This window comes from Salmo salar, chromosome 12, assembly GCF_965601325.2.
Source record: "Salmo salar chromosome 12, fSalSal1, whole genome shotgun sequence".
In the NCBI taxonomy this organism is placed as follows: Eukaryota; Metazoa; Chordata; class Actinopteri; order Salmoniformes; family Salmonidae; genus Salmo; species Salmo salar.
In genome coordinates, this window is record NC_138302.1 from 94,077,524 (window position 1) to 94,104,565 (window position 27,042).

The 27,042-nt window shown below is 44.1% G+C and overlaps 1 protein-coding gene across 1 annotated transcript in view; it reads left to right on the top strand.

The window, feature by feature from the left end:
* LOC145859563 (rho guanine nucleotide exchange factor 3) overlaps positions 1 to 27,042 on the top strand; it is a 130,270-nt gene that overhangs the window by 16,205 nt on the left and 87,023 nt on the right. Inside the window, exon 2 of the mRNA XM_082959467.1 lies at positions 23,013 to 23,079. Coding sequence (XP_082815593.1) covers positions 23,013 to 23,079 — 67 coding nt within the window. The remainder of the gene's footprint in view (positions 1 to 23,012; positions 23,080 to 27,042) is intronic.

Here is a 27,042-nt window from a genome sequence, read left to right on the forward strand (position 1 = left end):
TTCCAAGTCAGGTCACCTGTTGAGCAAAAAAGTCCTGCGCCCAGTTTTTCTAAAGTTATCTGATCGGATTTTGCCAAACAGATAGGGCTCTCGAGTGGTGCAGCGGTCTAAGGCACTGCATCTCTGTGAAAGAGGTGTCACTACAGTCCCTGGTTTGAATCCAAGCTGAATCCCATCCGGCTGTGATTGGGAGTCCCATAGGGTGGTGCACCATTGGCCCAGAATTGTCCGGGTTTGGCCGGGATAGGCCTTCATTGTAAATAAGAACTTGTTCTTAAATGTTTTGCCTAGTTTAATAAAACATGTAAAAATGCATAGATATAGAACGGGTGTCCCCATTCAAGTCAATGATACGCCGATTCTCCTATTCTATGCATTTAATCCGATCAGACAACTTTTGAAAAACTGAGCCGTGATGAACAGGGAAAACTCCTGACCCTACTAAATCACAACTGCATTACCTTTCAGTGTAGACTAGACGATGGTTGATGTTGTGCACCTTTTGACCACCAGATGGCCCCAGAGGTTTGTTTTGACCATAGAGGCTGAACCATTATACTGTAGGGAACATGGCCGTATCATCTGCTCTTTCTAAACAGATGGAAACAGTCACCCTTTTCTCATCAGGCTCCTGGCCATCCATTTCCAGGACTCATTGTACTTTCATCATTTTATCTAAAAGCCTTTTTAAATGTCATTATTTTGCATCCTGAAGTGGTGTTTTGGCAAACACTCAGATTTTGCTTGACATTTGCTCATCTTTAGTTATGGAGCTTTCCTTTATTTTGCTTTTAAAGGATTACATATAGCACATTTATTTGTGTAACATAAACCCAGGGGACTAGAGGAGTACAGTAGTGTGCATGGAAGTGGACTAGGGGAGTACAGTAGTGTACATTTAAGGGGACTATGGGAGTACAGTAGGGTATATGGAAGAGGACAAGGGGAGTACAGTAGGGTGCATGGAAAGGGAGTACAGTAGTGTGCATGGAAGGGGACTAGGGGTGTACAGTAGGGTACATGGAAGGGGAGTACAGGAGGGGACATGGAAGGGGACTAGGGGAGTACAGTAGGGTGCATGGAAGAGGTGTACAGTAGGGTGCATGGAAGAGGACAAGGAGAGTACAGTAGGGTGCATGGAAGGGGTGTACAGTCCGGTGCATGAAAGAGGACTAGGGGAGTACAGTAGGGTGCACGAAAGAAGACTAGGGGAGTACAGTAGGGTGCATGGAAGAGGACTAGGGGAGTACAGTAGTGTACATGGAAGGGGATTAGGGTAGTGCAGTTGTGTGCATGGAAGGGGAGTGCAGTAGGGTGCATGCAAGGGGATTAGGGGGGTGCAGTAGGGTGCATGGGAGGGGAGTGCAGTAGGGTGCATGGAAGGGGACTATGGGAGTACAGTAGAGTGCATGGAAGGGGAGTGCAGTAGGGTGCATGGAAGGGGACTAGGGGAGTGCAGTAGGGTGCATGGAAGGGGACTAGGAGAGTACAGTAGGGTGCATGGAAGGGGAGTACAGTAGGGTGCATGGAAGAGGACTAGGGGAGTTCTGTAGGGTGCATGGAAGGGGACAATGGGAGTGCAGTTGAGTGCATGGAAGGGGAATATGGGAGTACAGTAGGGTGCATGGAAGGGGAATATGGGAGTACAGTAGGGTGCATGGAAGGGGAATATGGGAGTACAGTAGGGTGCATGGAAGGGGACTATGGGAGTGCAGTAGGGTGCATGGAAGGGGACTATGGGAGTGCAGTAGGGTGCATGGAAGGGGAGTACAGTAGGGTGCATGGAAGAGGACTAGGGGAGTTCTGTAGGGTGCATGGAAGGGGACAATGGGAGTGCAGTTGGGTGCATGGAAGGGGAATATGGGAGTACAGTAGGGTGCATGGAAGGGGAATATGGGAGTACAGTAGGGTGCATGGAAGGGGAGTGCAGTAGGGTGCATGGAAGAGGACTAGGAGAGTACAGTAGGGTGCATGGAAGGGGACTAGGGGAGTTCTGTAGGGTGCATGGAAGGGGAATATGGGAGTACAGTAGGGTGCATGGAAGGGGAGTGCAGTAGGGTGCATGAAAGAGGACTCAGGGAGTACAGTAGGGAGCATGGAAGAGGACTAGGAGAGTACGGTAGGGTGCATGTAAGAGGATTAGGGGAGTACAGTAGTGTACATGGAAGGGGACTAGGGGAGTGCAGTAGGGTGCATGGAAGGGGACTATGGGAGTGCAGTAGGGTGCATGGGAGGGGAGTACAGTAGGGTGCATGGAAGGGGACAATGGGAGTGCATTAGGGTGCATGGAAGGGGAATATGGGAGTACAGTAGGGTGCATGGAAGGGGAGTGCAGTAGGGTGCATAGAAGGGGAGTGCAGTAGGGTGCATGGAAGGGGACTATGGGAGTACAGTAGGGTGCATGGAAGAGGAGTGCAGTAGGGTGCATGGAAGGGGACTATGGGAGTACAGTAGGGTGCATGGAAGGGGAGTCCACGTGGGTGCATGGAAGGGGAGTGCAGTACGGTGCATGGAAGGGGACAATGGGAGTACAGTAGGGTGCATGGAAGGGGAGCGCAGTAAGGTGCATGGAACGGGACTATGGGAGTACAGTAGGGTGCATGGAAGGGGACTGCAGTAGGGTGCATGGAAGGGGACTGTGGGAGTACAGTAGGGCGCATGGAAGGGGACTATGGGAGTACAGTAGGGTGCATGGAAGGGGACTATGGGAGTACAGTAGGGTGCATGGAAGGGGAGTGCAGTAGGGTGCATGGAAGGGGACTATGGGGGTGCAGTAGGGTGCATGAAAGGGGAGTACAGTGGGGTGCATGGAAGGGGAGTGCTGTAGGGTGCATGGAAGGGGAGTACAGTAGGGTGCATGGAAGGGGAGTACAGTGGGGTGCATGGAAGGGGAGTGCAGTAGGGTGCATGGAAGGGGAGTACAGTAGGGTGCATGGAAGGGGAGTGCAGTAGGGTGCATGGAAGGGGAGTACAGTAGGGTGCATGGAAGGGGAGTACAGTGGGGTGCATGGAAGGGGAGTGCAGTAGGGTGCATGGAAGGGGAGTACAGTGGGGTGCATGGAAGGGGAGTGCAGTAGGGTGCATGGAAGGGGAGTACAGTAGGGTGCATGGAAGGGGAGTGCAGTAGGGTGCATGGAAGGGGAGTACAGTAGGGTGCATGGAAGGGGAGTACAGTGGGGTGCATGGAAGGGGAGTGCAGTAGGGTGCATGGAAGGGGAGTACAGTGGGGTGCATGGAAGGGGAGTGCAGTAGGGTGCATGGAAGGGGAGTACAGTGGGGTGCATGGAAGGGGAGTGCAGTAGGGTACATGGAAGGGGAGTACAGTAGGGTGCATGGAAGCATAATTCTAGAACTGTCCTAAGAGAGAATAGTAAGTCACAGACAGAGCCTGTTGTGGGCGGTGGGCTTATTAAACCCCAGGCCATTTTTGGTAATTTCCTGCTCAGTTGCTATCTCAGCCGTCTCTTAGGGGACTGAGAGGGGTCTATTGCAGTACACCAGCACATCAGGAGGACCGTGACTCCAAGCTCAGATGCCTTGTATTGTTTCATGATATCTTTATTGTATTTTTATTGTGTATGGATGCCAATTGGGTGGGAATTAGAGAGATGTTTTTCAACCTGTTGCTTCCCTACTAAAGGAAATCTGGACGTCGATCTTATCCTGCAAGGGCCTGTGTGGGTGCAGGCCTTTTTGTCCAGCTAGCCAAAGCAGTTACGTGCAACGAGTAGGAATGGACAATCTTTTCAACAACGGGCCGTTGAGAGGACAGGTCTTTTCTCTGTCTAAAGCGGAAACACACCTGATTCAACTAATAAAGTTATCATGGAAAACTGTGTTTGGTTGATTAGCTGAATCAGGTGTGTTTCCGCTTTAGACAGAGAAAAGACCTGTCCTCTCAACGGCCCGTTGTTGAAAAGATTGTCCATTCCTACTCGTTGTACCTAGGAGATCACATTAATGGGGCTGTAGTATTTTTATATAATGGATAAAGAAAATCCACACTCATCATCTCTCCTGCTGTATGTATTTTTTAAGTTGGCATTAATCAGTGTGGTCTGGGTCATTAATCAGTGTGGTCTGGGTCATTGATCAGTGTGTGCTGGGTCATTAATCAGTGTGGTCTGGGTCATTGATCAGTGTGGTCTGGGGCATTAATCAGTGTGGTCTGGGGCATTAATCAGTGTGGTCTGGGTCATTGATCAGTGTGTTCTGGGGCATTAATCAGTGTGGTCTGGGGCATTAATCAGTGTGGTCTGGGTCATTGATCAGTGTGTTCTGGGGCATTAATCAGTGTGGTCTGGGGCATTAATCAGTGTGGTCTGGGGCATTAATCAGTGTGGTCTGGGTCATTGATCAGTGTGTTCTGGGGCATTAATCAGTGTGGTCTGGGTCATTAATCAGTGTGGTCTGGGTCATTGATCAGTGTGGGCTGGGTCATTAATCAGTGTGGTCTGGGTCATTAATCAGTGTGTGCTGGGTCATTAATCAGTGTGGTCTGGGTCATTAATCAGTGTGTGCTGGGTCATTAATCAGTGTGTTCTGGGTCATTGATCAGTGTGGGCTGGGTCATTGCCTGAGGGGATTTCAGCATGACTGCGATGATGGGTGACGGGGCATCTCCTGTCTCACTATCAGCGAGAGGATGTGATTTATCATCAATACCTGGTGTCAGAGAGCCTGTCTGGTCTGTGATCTCAGGTTAGAGTGGTCTTATCATAGCTCCTCTGCTATAACCTCTGACCTCTAGAACTGTGGGAAAAGAACTCCGAGGATAAGACAGGACAAGAGTCCCACATGATAAAATACTATAGTATACTATGGTATAAATACTACAGTTTTCACTGTAGTGATTTTGCGGACTTTACTGTAATATTCACTCTATTGTTTTTGTGGACTAAAGTGAATACTGTAGTATTTACTGTAGTTTACTGTAGTATTTACAGTTAACTATAGTATAAATACTGTAGTAAAGAACCGTAGTATATACTGTAGTATTTATGGTGGTGTTTTTGCAGACATTATTGTAGTATTCTCACCTATAGAAAAGAGAGACTGTAACAGAAAGAAACAGTACTCTTTGAAGGGAGAGTAAAGGTAAAACATGTTGTTCCTCTCACATATTTTATTCAGGTCTAACATGTAACAGAGATACACTATACAGTGCCTTCAGAAAGTATTCACACGCCTTTTTCCACATTTTGTTATGTTACAGACTGAATTTAAAATTGATTAAATGTAATGTTTTTGTCACTGGCATACACACAATACCCCGTAATGTCAAAGTGTAATTATGTTTTTCTACATTTTTACAAATAAATAAAAAATGAAAAGCAAAAAAATCTTGAGTCAATAACTATTCGCCCCCTTTGTTATGGCAAGCCTAAATAAATTCAATTGTAAAAATGTGCTTAACAAGTCATAAAATAAGTTGCATGGACTCTGTGTGCAATAATAGTGTTTAACATGATTTTTGAATGACTGCCTCATCTCTGTTCATACAATTATCTGGAAGGTCCAAGAATTTCAAAAACAGATTCAACCACAAAGACCAGAGGTTTTCCAATGCCTCGCAAGGAAGGGCAGACATTGAATATCCCTTTGAGCATGTTGAAGCTATTAATTACACTTTGAATGGTGTATCAATACACCTAGTCGCTACAAAGATACAGGTGTCATTACAGGTACTATGTGGGGTGGCAGGGTAGCCTAGTGGTTAGAGTGTTGGGCTAGTAACTGAAAGGTTGCAAGTTTGAATCGCTGAGCTGACAAGGTACAAAATCTGTTGTTCTGCCCCCTGAACAAGGCAGTTAACCCACTGTTTCTAGGCTGTCATTGAAAATAAGAGTTTGTTCTTAACCTAGTTAAATAAAGGTAAAAAAAATCCTAACTCAGGGATTTCACCACGAGGCCAGTGGTGACTTTAAAACTGTCACAGAGTTTAATGGCTGTGATAGGAGAACTGAGAATCAACAACATTGTAGTTACTCTAGAATACTGGTGGAAAGAAGGAATCCTGTACAGAATGAAAGTATTCCAGAACATGCAACAAGGCACTAAAGTAATGTGGCAAAGCAATTAACTTTTTGTCCTGAATACAAAGTGTTGCTACAAAGATACAGGCGTCATTACAGGTGCCATGTGGGGCGGCAGGGTAGCCTAGTGGTTAGAGTATTGGGCTAGTAACTGAAAGAGTTACTAAGACATGTATTGTTTTGTCCCGTGTAAATATTCAGTTTTTTTTCTTTTTTTGTATATATTTCAATATACTTCAATCTCTTTTTTCCATTTTCAAATTAAATATACCTTCCTGCAACCCACCTTACCCAATGTGGTACGGATCTGCTATTTTTTAGACCTTATAACTGGACCCTCCATCAGAAGCTAGCCATCAGAAGCTAGCCAGCTAATTAGCTACTAGCTATTTAGTCATTGTTAGCCACTGCTAGCGGTCTTTACCTTTAGCTCAGACACCAGCCGCTTTAGCCGGGATAATACCTGCCAGTCTGCACAGCGTGATATCAGCCCTGAGCATATTGGACTGCTTTGTTCCACTACATCTCTGGATTCCTGCCGCAAGCTCTGGACCATTACACCGGATCATCGCAGCTAGCTAGCTGCTACCGAGTGGCTATTGTGGCTAACGTCCTTGTCCAGAAGCAAGCACCAGTTAGCCTCGAGATAGCCTTGAGCTAGGCCCATCTAGCCAAAGAAGTACACCAACTACAATACCTCTCTTGCCAATTGGCCTGGACCCTTTGTCGACATGGAGCCCCGCCGATCCATCACGACTGGTCTGCTGACGTAATTCGGCCGATGTGCTCTCAACCGGCCTCTGCGTCATGGATGTCGGTGAAGACCCATCTGCTAGCCCCGGCCCGCTAGCTTTCTGAACGCCGTGTCTCCCGCTCGCCTAGCGTAGTAACGACTACCGAGCGGCTCCCTGTTTCATCTATTGCTGCTCATTGGGCCCTATGATCACTCGGCTAAACAGCTGATGCCTGCTGGACTGTTCATTAACATGGTACTTCATTTTGTTTATCTGTCAGCCCCAGCCTCGAACTCAGGCCCTGTGTGTAGCTAACTGACCCTCTCTGCCCATTCATCACCATTTACCCGTTGTTGTTGTCTTAGCCATTTACCCATTGTTGTCTTACCCGTTGTTGTCTTAGCTCTCCCAATCAACAGCTGTGATTGCTTTATGCCTCTCTTTAATGTCAATATGTCTTGAATACTGTTGTTTAGGGTAGCTCTCATTGTTTTATTTTACTGTGGAGCCCCTAGTCCCACTCAACATGCCTTAGATAGCTCCTTTGTCCCACCCCCCACACATGTGGAGACCTCACCTGGCTTAACTGGTGCCTCCAGAGATACAACCTCTCTCATCGTCACTCAATGCCTAGGTTTATCTGCACTCTACTCGCACCCTATCACACCCTTGTCTGTACATTATGCCCTGAATCTATCCTACCACGCCCAGAAATCTGCTCCTTTTATTCTCTGTTCCCAACGCACTAGATGATCAGTTCTTATAGCCTTTAGCCATACCCTTATCCTACTCCTCCTCTGTTCCTCTGGTGATGTAGAGGTTAACCCAGGCCCTGTGTGTCCCCAGGCGTTCTCATTTGTGGACTTCTGTAACCGTAAAAGCCTTGGGTTCATGCATGTTAACATCAGAAGCCTCCTCCCTAAGTTTGCTTTATTCACTGCTTTAGCACACTTTATTTCACTGCTTTAGCACACTCCGCCAACCCTGATGTCCTAGCCGTGTCTGAATCCTGGCTTAGGAAGGCCACCAAAAATCCTGAAATTTCCATCCCCAACTACAACATTTTCCGTCAAGATAGAACTGCTAAAGGGGCAGAGTTGCAATCTACTGCAGAGATAGCCTGCAGAGTTCTGTCATGCTATCCAGGTCTATGCCCAAACAGTTTGAGCTTCTACTTTTAAAAATCCATCTCTCCAGAAATAAATCTCTCACTGTTGCCGCTTGTTAAAGACCCCCTTCAGCTCCCAGCTGTACCCCGGACACCATATGTACTGTTAGGTGTTCTTTAAAAGTGCTTTCCTCACCATCTTAAGTAAGCATGCCCCTTTCAAACAGACAAACAGATATAGCCCTTGGTTCACTCCAAACTTGACTGCCCTTGACCAGCACAAAAACATCCTGTGGCGTACTGCACTAGCATCGAATAGTCACCGCAATATGCAACTTTTCAGGGAAGTCAGGAACCAATATACACAGTCAGTTAGGAAAGCAAAGGCTAGCTTTTTCAAACATAAATTTGCATCTTGCAGCACTAATTCCCAAAAGTTTTGGGACACTGTAAAGTTCATGGAGAATAAGAGCACCTCCTCCCAGCTGCCCACTGCACTGAGGCTAGGAAACACTGTCACCACTGATAAATCCACGATAATCGAGAATTTCAACAAGCATTTCTCTACGGCTGGCCATGCTTTCCACCTGGCTATCCCTACCCCGGCCAACAGCTCTGCACCCCCCCCCCACAGCAACTGGACACTTCTTTGGACACTGTGTTAACTTCTATGGGCTAGGTGGGACACATCCAGTGAAATATCAGGGCGGCAAATTGAAAAACAACAAAATGTCATAATTCAACTTTCTCAAACATACAACTATTTTAAAGATAAACTTCTCGTTAATCTAACCACATTGTCTGATTTCAAAAAGGCTTTACAGCGAAAGCAAAACATTAGATTATGTTAGGAGAGTACATAGACAAAAATAATCACACAGCCATTTTCCAAGCAAGGACATGTGTCAATAAAACCCAAAACACAGCTAAATGAAGCACTAACCTTTGACGATCTTCATCAGATGACACTCCTAGGACATTATGTTACACAATACATGTACGTTTTGTTCGATAAAGTTCATATTTATATCCAAAAACAGCATTTTACATTGGCGCGTGATGTTCAGAAAATGTATTCCCACCAAAACGTCCGGTGAATGTGCACATCAATTTACAAAAATACTCATCATAAACGTTGACAAATTGTATAACAATTATTTTAAGAATTATAGATAGACTACCCCTGGATGCAACCGCTGTGTTAGATTTTAAAATAGCTTTACGGAGAAAGCACATTGTTCAATATTCTGAGTACATAGCTCAGCCATCACGGTGAGCTATTCAGACACCCGCCAAGTTCGGGGCAACCTAAACTGAGAATTAGTATTAGAAATATTCTCTTACCTTTGCTGACCTATCTCAGAATGCACTCCCAGGACTGCTACTTCCACAAGAAATGTTGTTTTTGTTCGAAATAATCCATATTTATGTACAAATACCTCCGTTTGTTCGTACAGATCACTTATCCAAAAGCATAACGGGCGAGCGTGGAACGAGAGACAAAAAGTCAAAATGTTCCATTACCGTACTTAGAAGCATGTCAAACGCTGTTTAAAATCAATCTTTATGGTATTTTTAATGTAGAATTGCGATAATATTCCAACCGGACAATAGCATATTCATTCAAGAAGAAAAAGAAGGAGGGGCGCGCTCGCAGGACCGAGCATATCCAATCCCTTTGTTGCCAGGCAGACCACTCAGTGAATGATCTCCTATTATCTGCCCAGTGACAGGAAAATGCTCAAACCACGTTCTGAAGGCTTTAGACAGCCAATGGAAGCCTTAGGAAGTGCAACGTCCCCCACAGACACTGTAGCTTCGATAGAGAATCAAAAGAAGAACTACAATTTTCATATGGCAGGTTTTTGCCTGCCATATGAGTTCTGTTATACTCACAGACACCATTCAGACAGTTTTAGAGACTTCAGAGTGTTTTCTATCCAGATCTACTAATAATATGCATAGTCTAGTTTCTGGGCCAGAGTAGTAATCTGTTTAAATTGGGTACGTTTTTCATCCGGCCGTGAAAATACTGCCCCCTAGAACAGACAGGTTAACAAACCTCCAAACGAGCTTCAATACCATATAACACTCCTTCCATGGCCTCCAACTGCTCTTAAATGCTAGTAAAACTAAATGCATGCTCTTCACCCGCCCGCCCGACTAGCATCACTACTCTGGACCGTTCTGACTTAGAATATGTGGACAACTATAAGTACCTAGGTGTCTGGCTAGACTGTAAACTCTGCTTCCAGACTCATATTAAGCAACTCCAATCCAAAATTAAATCTAGAATCAGCTTCCTATTTCGCATCAAAGCCTCCTTCACTCATGCTGCCAAACATACTCTCGTAAAACTGACCATCCTACCAATCCTTGACTTCGGCGATGACATTTACAAAATTGCCTCCAACACTTCTCAGCAAATTGGATGCAGTCTATCACAATGCCATCCATTTGTCACCAAAGCCCCATATACTACCCACCACTGTGACCAGCATGCTCTCGGTGGCTGGTCCTCACTACATATTCGTGGCCAAACTCACTGGCTCCAGGTCATTTTTATTGCCTTACCTCCTTACTTCATTTGCACACACTGTATACAGATTTTTCTATTGTGTTATTGACTGTACGTTTGTTTATCCCATGTGTAACTCTGTGTTGTTGTTTTTGTCGCACTGCTTTGCTTTATATTGGCCAGGTCGCAGTTGTAAATGAGAACTTGTTCTCAACTGGCCTACCTGGTTAAATAAAGGTGAAATAAAAATAAATAAAATAAAAAATGTTTTGGGCAAATCCAATACAACACATTACTTAGTACCACTCGATATTTTCAAGCATAGTGGTGGCTGCATCATGTTATGGGTATGCTTTTAATCGTTAATGACTGGGGAGTTTTTCAGGATAAAAAAGAAACAGAATGGAGCTAAGCATAAGCAAAATCCTAGAGGAAAACCTGGTTCAGTCTGCTTTCCACCAGACACTGGGAGATGAATTCACCTTTCAGCAGGACAATAACCTAAAACACAAGGCCAAATCTACACTAGAGTTGTTTACCAAGAAGACAGTGACTCTTCCTTAGTGGCAGAGTTTCAGTTTTGACTTAAATCTGCTTGAAAATCTATGGCAAGACCTGACATTTTTTTGTCTAGCAATGATCAACAACCCATTTGACAGAGCTTGAAGAATTTTGAAAAGAATAATGGGCAAATGTTGCACAAACCAAATGTGGAACGCTCTTAGAGACTTACCCAGAAAGACACACAGCTGTAATCGCTGCCAAAGCTTCTACAAAGTATTGACTCCGGGGTGTGAATACTTATGTAAATAAGATATTTCTGTATTTCATTTCAATACATTTTCAAAAATGTATAAACATGTTTTTACTTTGTCCTTATGGGGTATTGTGTGTAGATGGGTGAGAAAAAAATCTATGTAATCCATTTTGAATTCAGGCTGTAACACACATTTGGAATAAATCAAAAGGTATGAATACTTTCTGAAGGCTCTGTATATACAAAAGTATGTGGACACCCCTTCAAATTAGTGGATTCGATGCTGACAGGTGTATAAAATCGAGCACACAGCCATGCAATCCCCATAGGTAAATATTGGCAGTAGAATAGACTTACTGGAGTGCTCAGTGAATTTCAACGTGTTACCGTCATAGGATGCTACCTTTCCAACAAGTCAGTTCGTCAAATTTCTGCCCTGCTAGAGATGCCCTGGTCAACTGTAAGTGCTGTTATTTTGAAGTGGAATCGTCTAGGAGCAACAACAGCTCAGCCGCGAAGTGGTAGGCCACACAAGCTCACAGAACGGGACCGCCGAGTAATGAAGTGCGTAGCGTGTAAAGATCGTCTGTCTTCGGTTGCAACACTCACTAATGAGTTCCAAACTGCCACTGGAAGCAACATCAGCACAATAACTGTTCGTTGGGAGCTTCATGAAATGGGAATCCATGGCTGAGCAGCCGCATACAAGCCTAAGATCACCATGCGCAATACCAAGCATTGGCTGGAGTGGTTAAAAGTGCATTGTGCCAACTGTAAAGTTTGGTGGAGAAGGAATAATGGTCTGGGGCTGTTTTTCATGGTTTGGGCTAGGCCCCTTAGTTCCAGTGAAGGGAAATCTTAACGCTACAGCATACAATGACATTATACAGTGAGGGAAAAAAGTATTTGATCCCCTGCTGATTTCGTACTTTTGCCCACTGACAAAGAAATGATCAGTCTATAATTTTAATGGTAGGTTTATTTGAACAGTGAGAGACAGAATAACAACATAAAAATCCAGAAAAACGCATGTCAAAAATGTTATAAATTGATTTGCATTTTAATGAGGGAAATAAGTATTTCACCCCCTCTACATCAGAAAGATTTCTGGCTCCCAGGGGTCTTTTATACAGGTAACAAGCTGAGATTAGGAGCACACTCTTAAAGGGAGTGCTCCTAATCTCAGTTTGTTACCTGTATAAAAGACACCTGTCCACAGAAGCAATCAATCAATCAGATTCCAAACTCTCCACCATGGCCCAGACCAAAGAGCTCTCCAAGGATGTCAGGGACAAGATGGTAGACAGAGCTTGTAGAAAGCACATATACAAGGCTGGAATGGGCTACAAGACCATCGCCAAGCAGCTTGGTGAGAAGGTGACAACAGATGGTGCGATTATTCGCAAATGGAAGAAACACAAAATAACTGTCAATCTCCCTCGGCCTGGGGCTCCATGCAAGATCTCACCTCGTGGAGTTGCAATGATCATGAGAACGGTGAGGAATCAACCAGAACTACACGGGAGGATCTTGTCAATGATCTAAAGGCAGCTGGGACCATAGTCACCAAGAAAACAATTGGTAACACACTACGCCGTGAAGGACTGAAATCCTGCAGTGCCTGCAAGGTCCCCCTGCTCAAGAAAGCACATATATATGCCCGTCTGAAGTTTGTCAATGAACATCTGAATGATTCAGAGGACAACTGGGTGAAAGTGTTGTGGTCAGATGAGACCAAAATGGAGCTCTTTGGTATCAACTCAACTCGCCGTGTTTGGAGGAGGAGGAATGCTGCCTATGACCCCAAGAACACCATCCCCACCGTCAAACATGGAGGTGGAAACATTATGCTTTGGGGGTGTTTTACTGCTAAGGGGACAGGACAACTTCACCGCATCAAAGGGACGGTGGACGGGGCCATGTTCCATCAAATCTTGGGTGAGAACCTCCTTCCCTCAGCCAGGGCATTGAAAATGGGTCGTGGATGGGTATTCCAGCATGACAATGACCTAAAACACACGGCCAAGGCAACAAAGGAGTGGCTCAAGAAGAAGCACATTAAAGTCCTGGAGTGGCCTAGCCAGTCTCCAGACCTTAATCCCATAGAAAATCTGTGGAGGGAGCTGAAGGTTCGAGTTGCCAAATGTCAGCCTCGAAACCTTAATGACTTGGAGAAGATCTGCAAAGAGGAGTGGGACAAAATTCCTCCTGAGATGTGTGCAAACTTGGTGGCCAGCTAGAAGAAACGTCTGACCTTTGTGATTGCCAACAAGTACTAAGTCATGTTTTGCAGAGGGGTCAAATACTTATTTCCCTCATACTAATGCAAATCATTTTATAACATTTTAGACATGCGTTTTTCTGGATTGTTTTGTTGTTATTCTGTCTCTCACTGTTCAAATAAACCTACCATTAAAATTATAGACTGATCATTTCTTTGTCAGTGGGCAAACGTACAAAATCAGCAGGGGATCAAATACTTTTTTCCCTCATTGTAGATTATTCTGTGCTTCCAACTTTGTGGCAACAGTTTGGGGAAGGCCCCTTCCTGTTTCAGCATGACAATGCCCCCGTGCACAAAGCGAGGTGCATACAAAAATGGTTTGGCGAGATCGGTGTGAAAGAATTTGACTGGCCTGCACAGAGCCCTAACCTCAACCCCATCGAACACCGTTGGGATGAATTGGACCGCCGACTATGAGCCACGCCTAATCGCCCAACATCAGTGCCTGACCTCACTAATGCTCTTGTGGTTTGATGGAAGCAAGTTCCCGCAGCAATGTTCCAACATTCTAGTGGAAAGACTTCCCAGAAGAGTGGAGGCTGTTATAGCAGCAAAGGGGGGGACGAACTCCGTATTACTGCCGATGATTTTGGAATGTTCTACATACTTTTGGTCGTGTAGTGTATCTCTCTCTATAAATTACCTGAATAAATAGGATAACTCGTCTTCACTGATTGCATTCTTTATTATTCTCAATGTATATAAAGTTGCATCGACCATTCTCAACTGTACCTACACAGGGAGTCAACGCCCTTAAAGATGGCGCCAACAGACAGGGCCGCCTCGCTTATAGTCCTTAGGAAACTTTGCAGTATATTTTTTTCTGTATTATTTCTTAAAAGCTTTTCGCTACACTCGCAATAACATCTGCTAACCATGTGTATGTGACCAATAAAATGTGATATGATTTGATGTACTGCTCTGTGTGATGAAACAGAGACATCATGAAAACCGTGCAAAGAATCTCCCAGCACCAATCCTTCATCCAGGGAGTTAGAAAAATAATTTTGGATAATATACTGTTACATTTAGATCATATTAATATGCACTGACATCACATTTACATTTTATATTTATCTTATAATTAAGTTAACCTTAGGAAAACAAAGCACAAATCTAATCAGCGATACTGAGTGGAAGATTATTACTGTCAAACAGTGGGTTCATGTTCTTCCTGAGTTTCCTAACCTATATTTCTCTAAGGTGTGCAGTAATGAATGGTTGAGCCTGGTTCTCAGATGAGTTTATTGAGGAGGATGGCAGGGTGACTGTCAATAGCTACAGGTCAGACCTACAGGCTGAGGGAAACATTTTGAGAGAGAGATGTTGGTACAGTATGTGGAGCATGCTTGGTGTTCACAGACAGAGGACAGTAGTCTTCTCTACTGACGTGTCCTCAGCTTGTTGACAGACTGAGGCCTGAAGACATTTATCTAACTCTGACCTCACCTTTCAGAGGATCCAAGACCCACAGTTGTTAGTGAACTAGTAACACAGTGGCTACTGACAGACTGACAGACTTTCTACCATTGATTCAACCCTTCCTGATCCGAAATTGAGACCTTAGCTACTGACTGGCCCCGTCTGGACTTATCTCTGCACCCAGAACCAAATCTCATGTGCGCTGGCCAGTGAACATTTATGTCACGAGAAACTACTAGAGGTTTGAATTAAGTCAGCTCTTTAGGACATCCCAACCTGGTCTCAGAGCATTTTGTATTATTCTGTACGTAAATCCTTCACACTCCATTTAGTATGATATGTCATGCTTCGTATGGTATGTATTCATTTGTAGATGTCCACCGCCCATTTCGTATGATATATTTACTATAGTATTCTACAGTGTATTTAAAAATTCTGTAGTAACTACTACACATGATCGAGGTATACTAAAGTGTGTAGTATAGTATTATACAGTATACTACAGTTTACTACAAAATTCTAAAATAAACTGTAGTATTTTTTCATGTGGGTTGGAACACATCTGATCATGTTTGGTTTAGGCTGTGGGAACATCTCTTCACAGGGGTTTGTGTCTTGGTTTTCATGTTTAGAAAATAGAGACTGTAACAGAAAGAATTACAATTCCTATTATAAATTATCAATTTGCAAAACGTACAAAATGATACGAAATTTGAAAAATGTAATTATGGTATGAATTTTTAGCTAGCTAATAGTACCCGCAAAACACCAGTCTCAACGTCAACAGTGAAGAGGCGACTCTGGGATGCTGGCCTTATAGGTAGAGTTCCTCTGTCCAGTGTCTGTGTTCTTTTGCCCATCTTAATCTTTTCATTTTATTGGCCAGTCTGAGATATGGCTTTTTCTTTGCAACTCTACCTAGAAGGCCAGCATCCAGGAGTCGCCTCTTCACTTTTGACATTAAGACTGGTGTTTTGCGGGTACTATTTAATGAAGCTGCAAGTTGAGGACTTGTGAGGCATCTGTTTCTCAAACTAGACACTCTAATGTACTTGTCCTATTGCTCAGTTGTGCACCGGGGCCTCCCACTCCTCTTTTTATTCTGGTTAGAGCCAGTTTGTGTTGTTCTGTGAAGGGAGTAGTACACAGCGTACGAGATCTTCAGTTTCTTGGCAATTTCTCGCATGGAATAGCCTTCATTTCTCAGAACAAGAATAGACTGACAAGTTTCAGATGAAAGTACTTTGTTTCTAGCCATTTTGAGCCTGTAATTAAACCCACAAATGCTGATGCTTCAGATACTCAACTAGTCTAAAGAAGGCCAGCTTTATTGCTGTAACGGTCGTCTGAAGGATGAGAAGGGGACCAAAACGCAGCGTGGTAAGTGTTCATGATATTTATTTTCAAGAAACACTCAAAGAAAATAACAAAAGGGAAAAACGAAAACGCACAGTTCCGTCAGGCACATACGCTAAACAGAAAATAACCTCCCACAAAACTCAGGTGGAAAACAGGCTGCCTAAGTATGATTCCCAATCAGAGACAACGCTAGACAGCTGCCTCTGATTGGGAACCACACTCGGCTCAAAAACAAAGAAATAGAAAACATAGATATTCCCACCCGAGTCACACCCTGACCTAACCAAACATAGAGAGTAAATAAGATCTCTAAGGTCAGGGCGTGACAATTGCATCTTTAATCAGAACAACAGTTCTGTGCTAACATAATTGCAAAAGGGTTTTCTAATGATCAATTAGCCTTTTAAAATGATAAACTTGGATTAGAACACACAACGTGCCATTGGAACACAGTAGTGATGGTTGCTGATAATGGGCCTCGGTACGCCTATATAGATATTCCATACAAAATCAGCCGTTTCCAGCTACAATAGTCATTTACAACATTAGCAATGTCTTTCTGATCAATTTGATGTTATTTTTTTTGATTTTCTTTCAAAAACAAGGACATTTCTAAGTGACCCCAAACGTTTGAACGGTAGTGTATATTTAACCTTTATTTAAATAGGTAAGTCAGTTAAGAACAAATGATTATTTACAATGACGGCCTATCAAAAGGCCTCCTTCTGGCGCTGGAGAAAAAGACAGACGTTTTACGTGTTCTTATCCAATTGTGTTTATTTGTTTGTTTCTTTGCGTTTTTTGTAACTTGTTTTTTTACTTCTTTTTTACATAATGTTACTGCTACCGTCTCTTATGACCGAAAACAACTTCTGGACATCCGAACTGCGATTGCTTACCGAACTGGCAGAATCCTTTTCCTTTAACGAGTCCAACGAGCCCGACGTGAATGACATACTGCTTTCCTGGGAACAGGCCCGAGTCCCCATCATTTGCGTGAAGAGAAGGCAGAGAAAAAGGGGCCTTTTGAGAATTCGTAGGCGATCAAATAAACCCCCCACTGCCTTCCATTCTGCTAGCAAACGTGCAGTCTTTGGAAAATAAAATTGATGACTTACGTGGAAGATTAAACTACCAACGGGACATTCAAAAATGTAATATGCTTCACAGAGTCGTGGCTGAACGACGACATTATCAACATACAGCTGGCTAGTTATATGCTGTATCGGCAGGATAGAACAGCGTTGTCTGGTAAGATAATGGGCGGGGGACAACATATTTTTGTAAATAACAGCTGGTGCACGATATCTAAGGAAGTCTCGAGGTTTTGCACGCCTGAGGTAGAGTATCTCATAAAAAGCTGTGGACCACACTATCTACCTAGAGAGTTTTCATCTGTATTTTTCATGGCTGTCTACATACCACCACAGACTGATGGTATGTGTTGATATGACCGCACTAAATGAGATGTATTCCACCATAGGCAAACAGGAAAATGCTCACCCAGAGGCGGCGCTCCTAGTGGCTGGGGACTTTAATGCAGGGAAACTTAAATCGGTCTTACCTAATTTCTATCAGCATGTTAAATGTGCAACCAGAGGGAAACAAACTCAGGACCACCTTCACTCCATGCACAGAGACACATACAAATCTCTCCCTCGCCCTCCATTTGGCAAATCTGACCATAATTCTATCCTCCTGATTCCTGCTTACAAGCAAAAATGAAAGCAGGAAGCACCAGTGACTCAATCAATAAAAAAGTGGTCAGATGAAGCAGATGCTAAGCTACAGGACTGTTTAGCTATCACAGACTGGAACATGTTCCGGGATTCTTCTGATGGCATTGAGGAGTACACCACATCAGTCATTGGCTTCATCAATAAGTGCATCGATGACGTCGTCCCCACAGTGGCCGTACGTACATACCAGAAGCCATAGATTACAGGCAACATCCGCACTGAGCTAAAGGCTAGAGCTTCCGCTTTCAAGGAGCGGGACTCTAACCCGGAAGTTTATAAGAAATCGCGCTATTCCCTCCGATGAACCATCAAACAGGCAAGTGTCAATACAGGACTAAGATCGAATCGTACTACACCGGCTCTGACGCTTGCAAACCATTACAGACTACAAAGGGAAGCACAGCCGAGAGCTTCCCAGTGACACAAGCCTACCAGACGAGCTAAACTACTTTTATCCTCGCTTCAAGGCAAATAACACTGAAACATGCATGAGAGCACCAGCTGTTCAGGAAGACTGTGTGATCATGTTCTCCACAGGCGATGTGAGTAAGACCTTTAAACAGATCATCATTCACAAGGCCGCAGGGCCAGACAGATTACCAGGATGTGTACTGCGAGCATGCACTGACCAACTGGCAAGTGTCTTCATTGACATTTTCAACCTCTCCCTGTCCGAGTCTGTAATATTAACATGTTTTAAGCAGACCACCATAGTCCCTGTGCCCAAGAACACTAAGGTAACCTGCCTTAATGACTACCGACCCATAGCACTCACTTCTGTAGCCATGAAGTGCTTTGAAAGGCTGGTCATGGTTCACATCAACACCATTATCCCATAAACCCACTCCAATTTGCACACCGCCCTAACAGATACACAGATGATGCAATCTCTATTGCACTCCACACTGCCCTTTCCCACCTGGACAAAAGGAACACCTATGTGAGAATGCTATTCATTGACTGCAGCTCAGCGTTCAACAGCATAGTGCCCTCAAAGCTCATCAATAAGTTAAGGACCCTGGGACTAAACACCTCCCTCTGCAACTGGATCCTGGACTTCCTGACGGGCTGCCCCCAGGGGGTAAGGGTAGGTAGCAACACATCTGCAATGCTGATCCTCATCACAGGGGCCCCTCAGGGGAGCGTGCTCAGTCCCCTCCTGTACTCCCTGTTCACTCATGACTGCACGTCCAGGCACGACTCCAACACCATCATTAAGTTTGCCGATGGCACAACAGTGGTAGGCCTGATCACCGACAACGACGAGACAACCTATGGGGAGGAGGTTAGAGACCTGTCCGTGAGGTGCCAAGACAGCAACCTCTCCCTCAACGTGACCAATACAAAGGGGATGATTGTGGACTACAAGAAAAAGAGGATTGAGCACGCCCCCATTTTCATTGACGGGGCTGTAGTGGAGCAGGTTGAGAGCTTCAAGTTCCTTGGCGTCTACATCACCAACAAACTAACATGGTCCAAACACACCAAGACAGTTGTGAAGGAGGCACAACAAAACCTATTCCCCCTCAGGAGACTGAAAACATTTGGTATGGGTCCTCAGATCCTCATAAGGTTCTACAGCTGCACCATTGAGAGCATCCTGACTGGTTGCATCACTGCCTGGTATGGCAACTGCTCAGCCTCCGACTGCAAGGCACTACAGAGGGTAGTGCGTACGGCCCAGTACATCACTGTGGCAAAGCTTCCTGCCATCCAGGACCTCTATACCAGGCGGTGTCAGAGGAAGGCCCTAAAACCGTACCGGAGCGCCAAGTCTAGGTCCAAGAGGCTTCTAAACAGCTTCTACCTCCAAGCCTTAAGACTCCTGAACATCTAATCAAATGGCTACCAGACTATTTTCATTGCCCCCCCCCCCCCCCCCCCCCCCCTCATTTTGCACCGCTGCTACTCTCTGTTGTTATCATCCATGCATAGTCACTTTACTAACTCTACCAACATGTACATATTACCTCGACTAACTAGTGCCCCCGCACATTGACTCGTTACCGGTGCCCCCCTGTATATAGTCTCACTATTGTTATTTTCCTGTTGCTCTTTAACTTTTTAGGGTATGGGGGCAGTATTTTTGATTTCGGATGAAAAGCGTGCCCAGAGTAAACTGCCTAATACTCAGGCCCAGAGTCAAATATTTGCATATTATTAGTAGATTTGGATAGAAAACACTCTGAAGTTTCTAAAACTGTTTGAATGATGTCTGTGAGTATAACAGAACTCATATGGCAGGTAAAAACCTGAGATAAATCCAACCAGGAAGTGTGGAAATCGGAGAATTGTAGTTCTTCTTTTGAATCCCTATCGAAACTACAGTGTCTGTGGGGTCACGTTGCACTTCCTAAGGCTTCCATTGGCTGTCAACAGCCTTCAGAAAGTTTTTTCATCATTCTCCTGTTACTGTGCAGAGGATAGTAGCTCAGTCAATGAGTGGACTGCCTATGGACAAAGGGCTTGGTGATGTGCGATGAGCGCGCTGTTCCTTATTTTTCTCCTGGAATGAATACGCTATTGTCCGGTTGGAATATTATCGATGTTTTATGTTAAAAATACCCTAAGGGTTGATTGTAAACAACGTTTGTCATGTTTCTTTGACCGGTAATGGAACATTTTGACTTTTCGTCTCTGGTACTGCGCTCGCGCGTTATGCCTTTGGATAGTGATCTGAACGCACAAACAAAACGGAGGTATTTGGACATAAATATGGAATATTTTGAACAAAACAAACATTTCTTGTGGAAGTAGGAGTCCTTGGAGTGCATTCTGACGAAGATCAGCAAAGGTAAGAGAATATTTATAATACTAATTCAGAGTTTTGTTGATGCCAGAACTTGGCGGGTAGCTGTATAGCTTGCTTCGATGGCTGAGCTATGTACTCAGAATATTGAACAATGTGCTTTCTCCGTAAAGTTATTTTGTAATCTGACAAAGCGGTTGCGTCAAGGAGTAGTGTATCTATAATTCTTTCAATAACTGTTGTAAATTTTATCAACGTTTATGATGAGTATTTTTGTAAATTGATGTGCACATTCACCGGAAGTTTTGGTGGGAATACTTTTTCTGAACATCACGCGCCAATGTAAAATGCTGTTTTTGGATATAAATATGAACTTTATCGAGCAAAACATACATGTATTGTATAACATGAAGTCCTATGAGTGCCATCTGATGAAGATCATCAAAGGTTAGTGAATATTTTAGCTGTACTTTTGGTTTTTGTGATGCATGTCCTTGCTTGGAAAATGGCTGTGTGGATTTTCTTGTGAAGTTTATGTCCTAACATAATCTAATTTTATGCTTTCGCCGTGAAGCCTTTTTGAAATCGGACAATGTGGTTAGATTAACGAGAGTCTTATCTTTAAAATGGTGTAAAATAGTTGATTGTTTCAGAAAATGAAATTATGAGATTTTTGCTGTTTTGTATTTCACGCCATGCTATTTCACTGGCTGTTGAATAGTGTGGGACGGTCACGTCCCACCTAGCCCAGATAAATTACTTGTTACTTTTATTTCTTATTCATATTTTTTATTTTTAAATTTTTTTAACTGTGTTGTTGGTTAAGAGCTTGTAAGTAAGCATTTCACTGTAAGGTCTACTACACCTGTTGTATTTGGTGCATGTGACTAATAAAATTTGATTTGATTTGCTAAATTATTATTTCATTTTATAATATAGGACAAAACACACATCACAGCAAGATAGAGACAACACAACACTACATAAAGAGAGACCTAAAACAACAACATAGCAAGGCAGCAACACATGACAAAACAGCATGGTAGCAACAGAACATGGCAGCACCACAACATGGTAGCAGCACAAAACATGGTACAAACATTATTGGGCACAGACAACTTTTATTTATTTATTTTTATTTCACCTTTATTTAACCAGATAGGCCAGTTGAGAACAAGTTCTCATTTACAACAACACAAAGGGCAAGAAGGTAGAGACAACAATACATCGTACAAAGCAGCCACAACTGTCAGTAAGAGTGTCCATGATTGAGTGTCCACTATGTTACGTCTAGTCTATGAGACCAGGCTTGCTATCCACATAGCCTACTTTAAACTTCCTTCCCAGACATCAAGGCCTGCTGTAACCCTGTAGCACCTGTAGCCCGTCTAAACTAAACCACGCTGTCTCTCAGTCATTCCTATCGCCTGTGACTCAAACATGGCTTCGCAGCTTTGAACTCTTTAGTGCACTTTAAACTCACCATCACCAGATCCATGTAGATACATGGCTCTGACCACCACCATCGTCAGGCTTTGAAGTGTCCTGAATCACCAGTGAACCGTGCCCATCTTCAGACTCTCCGGACAACACCACTTCTCCCCTCTCCATTAGCAATTAAGGCCATAAAGGATTTAGAGTGTTTGTGTTTATGGATCTGGGTGTCAGTTGACTGTCTGTCTGTGAGTTTGTGTCTGTGCATGCGTGAGTGTGTGAGTGCGTGAGTGTGAGTGTGTGTGTGTGCATGTTTGTGTGTGCGTGCCTGTGTATGTGTGTGCATGCTTGCGTGTGTGCTTGTGTGTGTTTAGGATCCATCAGCTGCTTCTGGAAGTTCAAAGGCCACACCACCACTACCAGGTTCATCTCCATTAATATTAACTGTGGGGTGATGTCATCTGTCTGGTCTCTGAGTGCCTGACTGGATGTGATTAGAGGCTAGCTGGGCCGGAGCTTCTTTAGTGTCTTTTTTTACCTATCTGTGGTTTAATGGACAGACATTTACACTGCTTATCTTTGTTGTCCTCTCCCTCTCCTCTCCTCTCCTCTCCTCCTCTCCTCTCCTCTCCTCTCCTCTCCTCTCCTCTCCTCTCCTCTCCTCTCCTCTCCTCTCCTCTCCTCTCCTCTCCTCTCCTCTCCTCTCCTCTCCTCTCCTCTTCTCCTCTCCTCTCCTCTTCTCCTCCTCTCCTCTCTTCATCCCCTCTCCTCCTCTCCTTTTCTCCTCCTCTCCTCTCTTCCTCTCCCTCTCCTCCTCCCCTCCCATCCTCTCCTCTCCTCCTCTCCATCTCCTCCTCTCCCCTCTTCTCTCAGGCCGACGCTGCAAAAAAAGAGCTGCTTCTCTTTGCTTCCCTCACCTGACAGCTGGATGTTCAGAGGGGTAAGTGGTTTACAATGTTATGTCTATTGTTAATCAGCATCCGAATAGGGTTGTGTGTTTGGTCGTGTGTGTGTGTGTGTGTGTGTGTGTGTGTGTGTGTGTGTGTGTGTGTGTGTGTGTGTGTGTGTGTGTGTGTGTGTGTGTGTGTGTGTGTGTGTGTGTGTGTGTGTGTGTGTGTGTGTGTGTGTGTGTGTGTGTGCGTACACTGCCATTTTCATACTCCTCTGTATTGATTACGATCATTCTGATTACAATGGATCTCTGATCCCTACTCAGGAAATGAAAACCACATTTTTTTTGGTTTATTTTCAATTAAGGAAAATGGCATTTTCACATGCAGATCTTTACCCAGGATGTCCTGTTTGTCTCTCCCCTCTATGTTTGTCTGGAGCTAGGCTGAAAGACTGGCTGTGCCTGTCCATACGGGCTCTCGGCAAAAGTAGTGCCCTATGTGGGGAATAGGGTGCTGTTTTGGACACAGCCAGAGAGTATGTTACACATTTGACTTTCACTTAACAATCCAGTTTGCCTGAACATACTGGATTTGATTCATGTTTGATGAGTTTGATGGCTGATTGTATTTCAAAGCAAACCTGACACTGGATGGCAGAGGAATGAACAACTAGCTGTTTGGTTTTTGAGTGTCTTGAATTTGTTGCAGCTACAGGTACCTACAGGTACCTAGAGGCAGGGAGAAAACAAAGACGTGTGATAAAATGAACGTAAAGTTTCAGAACACAATGTCCTGATATCAGAGCAGTTATTGCATGGTAAGATATGGTAGACAGGACCAGAGCCTTCTAGTTGGAATATATCCAAAGCCTTATATATTTGGAATATATTTGGAATATTACAATTTTAGCCTCTTTGGATGTGACTTCAGCTTTACCATGTTCACGCTGTGGCTGTAGGTCAGTTAGCTCAGGTCAGAGAGCCTGCCTATTTGAGGTCCTAGTAGCTGGAGGACTCCTGTCAATCAATGTAAACAGATCCTGTTCTGTGCTGCCTATCCTGTCCATGGCTTCTGGCCTCAGCTCAGTTCCCCCTCCTGCACATTGCTCTGACGCTAGCGCTGTGACAGAGACAGGGTCGGTTGGGTGAGCAGACAGTGAGTCTGTTGGTTGGAACAGCCAACACAAACAAGGCCAGCGGCTGGCACCTCGCTGGCATCTCACACCCAGAGATGAGCACTGGAATCCTGGACTGATTCAGTCGCTGGAGAGGAAAACAGAGCCCTGGCCTGACTTCCTTTCTTAGGTTAGATCGCAACACTGTCAGTCTACTCTGCTGCATCAGAATTTTGTTGAAGATGAAAGTTTGTTTGAAATATCAGTATTTTATTGTAAAACCAACACGTTTTGGCAAATGCCTTTATTTGGGTCTGAAGCGTCTGAATGTTGTGTTGCACTTCAAAACTTTAAAGTTGTAAATATTCCAGATATTTCAGCTGGAGCCACGGCAACTCTAGATATAGATATCAAACACACTTTATTACTTATTTTCTTCAGTAATTACTGAGTTCTTACGTGTTTCTTAATATATCATTCATGTAACATGAAAAGAACAACCCTGCTGGTGTCAAGTGGACCTATAACATTCTGGGGTCCTTTAGAATGTCTTCCAAGCACAGACCAGCACACTACTTTGGCTGTATTTCATTGCAGTTGCTTTTGATTGCATGACGTTTTTATTTGTGTTTGTGTGATTAAAACTGTCACAACAGTGACTGGTTTACATTGGCAGTGAGTGGATGCTTGATGGTATCAGATTGAAGCCTTATTGTCAGTGATTGTGCCAGGAAAGCACAGTGTCTTGTAAGGATAGAGGGTTGGTTTGTCTGGGAATGGGAGCGTGTGTGGCGGAGGAGGCAAAACACGAACAGGTTTCCAAAAAAGGACTTTGCCCAAATACAATGCTTCAGACACACACAGCCAGACCATTTACAGCAACCAATCTATCTTCTGCACTCTGGAGAATTTTCCAAAACAACTGCTTCTGGCTTTTTCTTCTGTCGAAATGTGCTGTTTATTTCTAAAGAATTAAAGGTATTAATATAGGAAACATCTAGCTAGTTACACTTAACAAAAATATGAACAATTTCAAAGATTTTACTGAGTCACAGTTCATATAAGGAAATCCGTCAATTTACATGGTCAACAGTGGCCTAGAGTTGATATTTCTAACATGGATTTCACATGGCTGGGAATAGAGATATGCATCTGTTGGTCACAGATACCCCCCAAAAAAGGTGGGGGCGTGGATCAGAAAACCAGTCAGTATCTGGTGTGACCTCCTTTTGCCTCATCTCCTTCGCATAGAGTTGATCAGGCTGTTGATTGTGGCCTGTGGAATGTTGTCCCACTCCTCTTCAATGGCTGTGTGAAGTTGCTGGATATTGGTGGGAACTGGAATAAGCTGTTGTACACATCGATCCAGAGCATCTCAAACATGCTCAATGGGTGATATGTCTGGTGAGTATGCAGGCCATGGAAGAACTGGGACATTTTCAGCTTACAGGAATTGTGTACAGATCCTTGTAACATGGGGCCGTACATTATCATGCTGAAACAAGAGGTGATGGCACGGCAATGGGCCTCAGGATCTCATCACGGTATCTCTGTGTATTCAAATTGCCATTGATACATTGCAATTCTGTTCGTTGTCCGTAGCTTATCCCTGCCCATACCATAACCCCACCGCCACCATGGTGCACTCAGTTCACAATGTTGACATCAGCAAACCGCTCGCCCACACAACGCCATACACGCTGTCTGCCATCTGCCAGTTACAGTTGAAACCGGGATTCATCCATGAAGAGTACACTTCTCCAGCGTGTCAGTAGTCATCAAAGGTGAGCAGTAACCCATTGAAGTCGGGTACGATGACGAACTGCAGTCAGGTCAAGACCCTGGTGTGAACGATGAGCACGCAGATGAGCTTCCCTGAGACGGTTTCTGACAGTTTGTGCAGAAATTCTTCAGTTGTGCAAACCCACATTTTCATCATCAAGGGGGCTGGTCTCAGATGATCCTGCAGGTGAAGAAGCCAGATGTGGAGGTCCTGGGCTGGCATGGTTACACGTGGTCTGTGATTGTGAGGGTATTAGGCATACTGCTAAATTCTCTAAAATGACATTGTAGGCGGCTTATGGTAAAGAAATGAACATTAAATTCTCAGCTCTGGTGGATATTCCTGCAGTCAGGATGCCAATTGCACGCTCCCTCAAAACTTCAGACGTCTGTGGCATTGTGTTGTGTGACAAAACTGCACATTTTAGAGTGGCCTTTTATTGTTCCAACACAAGGTGCACCTGTGCAATGATCATGCTGTTTAATCAGCTTTTTGATATGCCACCACTGTCAAGGTGGACGGATTATCTTAGCAAAGGAGAAATGCTCACTAACAGGGAGGTAAACAAATTTGTGGCAAAAATTTGAGAGAAATAAGCTTTTTTGTGCATATGGAACATTTCTGGGACTTTTTATTTCAGCTCATGAAACATGGGACCAACACTTTACATGTTGGGTTTATATTTTTGTTCAGTGTAGTTAGCACAAGGGCATATGGAGCACATTCCAAATAAATGATCAGAAGGCATTTACCCTCGCCTTATGCTAGCTAGCGTATAGTTCTTTGGCATTACTATTCACTGACACTCTTTTTTTGGAACCAACAACAAAACACTTTGTCAACTGAACTGAAAAGGGCTTGGTTTCCCTTTTGCTTGTCATTGTGTAATTTCAACAGGGCAGGCCACCCCTGGGTCTGGACATGTGTGTGTGTGTGTGTGTGTGTGTGTGTGTGTGTGTGTGTGTGTGTGTGTGTGTGTGTGTGTGTGTGTGTGTGTGTGTGTGTGTGTGTGTGTGTGTGTGTGTGTGTTTGTGTGTGTGTGTGTGTGTGTGTGTGAGCGTGCATGTGTGCGTGCATGAACCTGGACCTGCTGCAGAGGTTGTTTCCGTCAGC